The sequence below is a fragment of the Petaurus breviceps genome, unplaced genomic scaffold (assembly GCF_028583685.1).
Source record: "Petaurus breviceps papuanus isolate PSGF00001 unplaced genomic scaffold, PetGlider_PUasm1.0 207, whole genome shotgun sequence".
In the NCBI taxonomy this organism is placed as follows: Eukaryota; Metazoa; Chordata; class Mammalia; order Diprotodontia; family Petauridae; genus Petaurus; species Petaurus breviceps.
The window spans coordinates 27,953,534-27,956,721 of NW_027185850.1; the positions used below are offsets into that span (position 1 = coordinate 27,953,534).

General features: G+C 66.2%; 1 protein-coding gene across 1 annotated transcript; it reads right to left on the reverse strand.

Annotated features, from left to right (window-relative positions):
- Positions 1-860: 860 nt before the first annotated feature.
- On the reverse strand, positions 861-2,494 carry LOC138164834 (forkhead box protein D2-like). Its single transcript, XM_069092759.1, has one exon. It carries the CDS (start codon positions 2,492-2,494, stop codon positions 935-937), a length of 1,560 nt encoding a protein of 519 aa, XP_068948860.1. The 3' UTR covers positions 861-934.
- Between the last annotated feature and the right edge of the window lie 694 nt (positions 2,495-3,188).

Here is a 3,188-nt window from a genome sequence, read left to right on the forward strand (position 1 = left end):
GGGGAGGGGGAGATTTAAAAATTTTATCCCTAAATTATCCGGGTGACTGCCACCCTTGCCCTTAGCTTGGTTCTCGTAGAAACTGCTTCACGTTGCAGGAGGGCAGGGGCCGGGGTGGGGGTGGGGGGAATCCTATGGGACTTGAAAGCGACAAATTCTCTGCAGTCCCCACAGAAGTGGAACCTCGCTTCCCTGGGCTGGGTGGTAGAGGGCGGCGGGGAGGAGGAGGTAAGCACACAAAACACAGACTTACGTTTCTTTAAAGGGCAACCCGGGGACAACTCCTACCTCAGATCTGGGGAAGAGGGAGTGGGAAGTGGGGGTGGCATTCTCACCGCCTGGTGGAGGCCGCGTCCGCATCGGCCACTGGGAAGCAGAGAGCAGGCAATTATCCGGGGATCCCATCCATCGGAAGCGGGCAAGCCAGATCCAAGGGGACAAGCTCATTAGCCAAAATACCCTCTTCCCGTTCTCCCTCCCCGCTCCCACCACCCCTACCCCCACAAGGTTTTCCGGCTGGCACGAAAAATCTGGATCTTTGCCTTTGCTCCCCAGCTCGGTGGTCGCAGAAAGGGTCGCCTGGCTGCAAGCCGTGGCCCCGGACCTAGCCTCCAGGCCCCGCTTGGGCTCGCGTCTCAGGCCGACACCGTCCTCCGTCCTTGTTCTCCTTGTGCCATAGACCCACGCGGACGCTCATAAATACGCGGCCAACCCGCGGGGAGGTACAGGCCGAGGAGGGTGACGGGGGCATCGACAGCACGCTGTTCCCAAGAAGCTCTCACTCCCCAAGTCTTCCTCCCTTCGGCCCCCGTGGAGCGAGGCCGGGTATGTAAGGAAACGGGCCGGGGGAGAAGGGGACTCGAAGAGCCACTAATGTCTTTAGAAACTTCGGTCCCCAAAGTTTCTCCCGGCGCGGAATCCTTCGAGAGTCGGTTCAGAAGTGGCAGCCACTCAGGCTTGGGATCTTGCTGGCGAAGTTAGGGCCCGACTGCAGCAGCGCGTCCCCGGCGTGCGAGAGGCGTATGTGGGCCGGCACCGGCGTCAACGCGGGCGCGGGCAGCACTGCCAGCACCTGGGCTTGGCCCCCGCTCGGAGCAGTAGCGTAGGGCGACGAAGGTGAACCTCTTCCAGCTATCGTTCCCCCTGCGCTGCCTCCGCCGCCCGATCCGGGGCCCGGGCCCGCTGGGGGAGCTGAGCCCCCGATAATATGGTCTATGGAGAATGAGGGCCGCCCCCCAGGCCCGGGCCCGGCCCCAGACCCTGAACCCCCGCCGCCTCCACCACTGTCCGCCTTCAGGCTGTGTAGCAGAGCCGCGGCCGCCGCGGCCGCAGGCAGGCTGGCCGCCGTGCCCGCAGCTGGGGGGCTCAGCTGCGCGGGATAGAAGGCCTTCCGGCAGCCCAACTCGGCCCCCAGGAATGATGGCAGGCCGGCCGGAGTCGCAGCGAAGAGCGAGGCGGCAGCCGTCGGGGGGCCTGAGGCCGGGGCCGTGGCTGGCGCCGCCTGAGATGGCACAGGCGGCGGCGGCGGGGGAGGTGCAGGTGGGGGTGCGGCCAGTGGGCACGGGGCGGCAGCTGCGGCGGCGAAGGAGAAGGCGGCAGGGTGGCCAGGGTGCGGAGTCGGGTGTGGGTGCGGAGGCTGCGGAGGGCCAGCGTGGTGCGTGTGATACCCGGGCAGTGGCAGCCCGTAGCTGTATCCGTAGGCGCCGTAGGCAGCGAAGCCGGGGAGGAAGGCGCCAGGGTCCCCTCCCCGCAGCAGCAGCTCCGGGTGCGGGTGGGCGTGCGGATGGTGCGCGTGGGTGTGCGTGGGCGGCAGCGGCTGACGCTTGAAGCGCTTTCTCCGCCGAAGAAAACTGCCGTTGTCAAACATGTCTGCGGACTCGGGGTCCAGCGTCCAGTAGTTGCCCTTGCCTGGGTTGCCCGGCTCTCGGGGGATCTTGACGAAGCAGTCATTGAGCGATAGGTTGTGGCGAATGCTGTTCTGCCAGGCGGGGAACTTCTCCCGGTAGTAAGGGAAACGGCCGCTGATGAACTCGCAAATCTCGCTCAGCGTCAGCCGCTTCTTGGGGCTCTGAAGTATGGCCATGGTGATGAGCGCGATGTACGAGTAAGGCGGCTTGACCAGCGGGTTCTTGCCAGCCCCCGACGGCGCCTTGTCCCCGCCGGCAGCTGCGCCCCTGGGGGCCACAGGGGGCTCCCCTCCTGGGCTGGGCTCTGCTCCCCCCTTGGGCCCGGCCCCCCGAGGGGTGGGAGGCGGGAGGAGCCGAGGCTCACCGTCCGAGGACTCACCTTCCTCTTCTTCCTCCTCCTCATCCCCTTCCTCCTCCTCTGGCCCGTACTTGCATGCGTCCCGGGGGGTGGCGGCGGTGCTGAGCAGTGGGTCGCCTCCTCCTCCACCCCCGCCGCCCACCACGTCGATGTCCCCCTCGGCCTCAGACAGCACTGCCGGAGAGCTCTCGGAGGACATGATCTCGCAGCAGCAGCCTCCTAGGGTCATGGTGGTGGCCGCCGCCGCCGCCTAGTCCTGGGCGGGCGGCTCTGGGACCCGCGCTCCGAGCGTTCCTCCGCCGCCGCTGTCTCTGTTCCGGCTCCGGCTCGCTGGGTCTTGGTGCGTGTGTGTTTTGCGCGCGGGGAGGGGAAGGGAGGGGAGAGGAGGGGTGGGGGGGAGGTGGACCAGTTGGGGGTGAGCACAGAGAGTGGGGGTGTCCCCCAGCTATGAAGCGTCCCCTGGTGGCCAAGAGCTGCACTTCTCCCCAACCGCGTGCGCCCAGCTTCTCTCCAAGAAGTTAGGGAGACCCAGAACTAGTGGGAAGAAGTGTGTGGGAAGTGTAGGGGGTGTGAGGAGATTAGTCACTTTCTTCCACCTCCTCCCCCTGTGGGGAGGGGGGCTGGTCTTCTTTGCTGTTGGAAGGGGGGGGGGTGGAAAGGTCTTCTCCCCCCCCTTCCCCCTTTCTAAGGCGGAAGAGCTGAGGGCTCCATGGGGAGGGTAGAGGGGGTGGGGAAAACGAGGGGCGGGGAGGGAAGGAAGGACGGATGAAGGGAGGAAGAGGAGGAGGTCGGCCGAGTCCCGGCGGTAACTGGTAGCCACTGTGGATAAGAAGAACTCTGAGGGCCTTTATACTTGGGGGGGGGGGGGGGGGGAGGGAGTTGGAGTGTCACGTGGCGTTACTGACTGTTGGCTGGGTCCCCAC

Excerpts from the sequence above, each read along its gene's own strand:
- LOC138164834 (XM_069092759.1), bottom strand. The coding sequence starts at position 2,494 with ATGACCCTAGGAGGCTGCTGCTGCGAGATCATGTCCTCCGAGAGCTCT.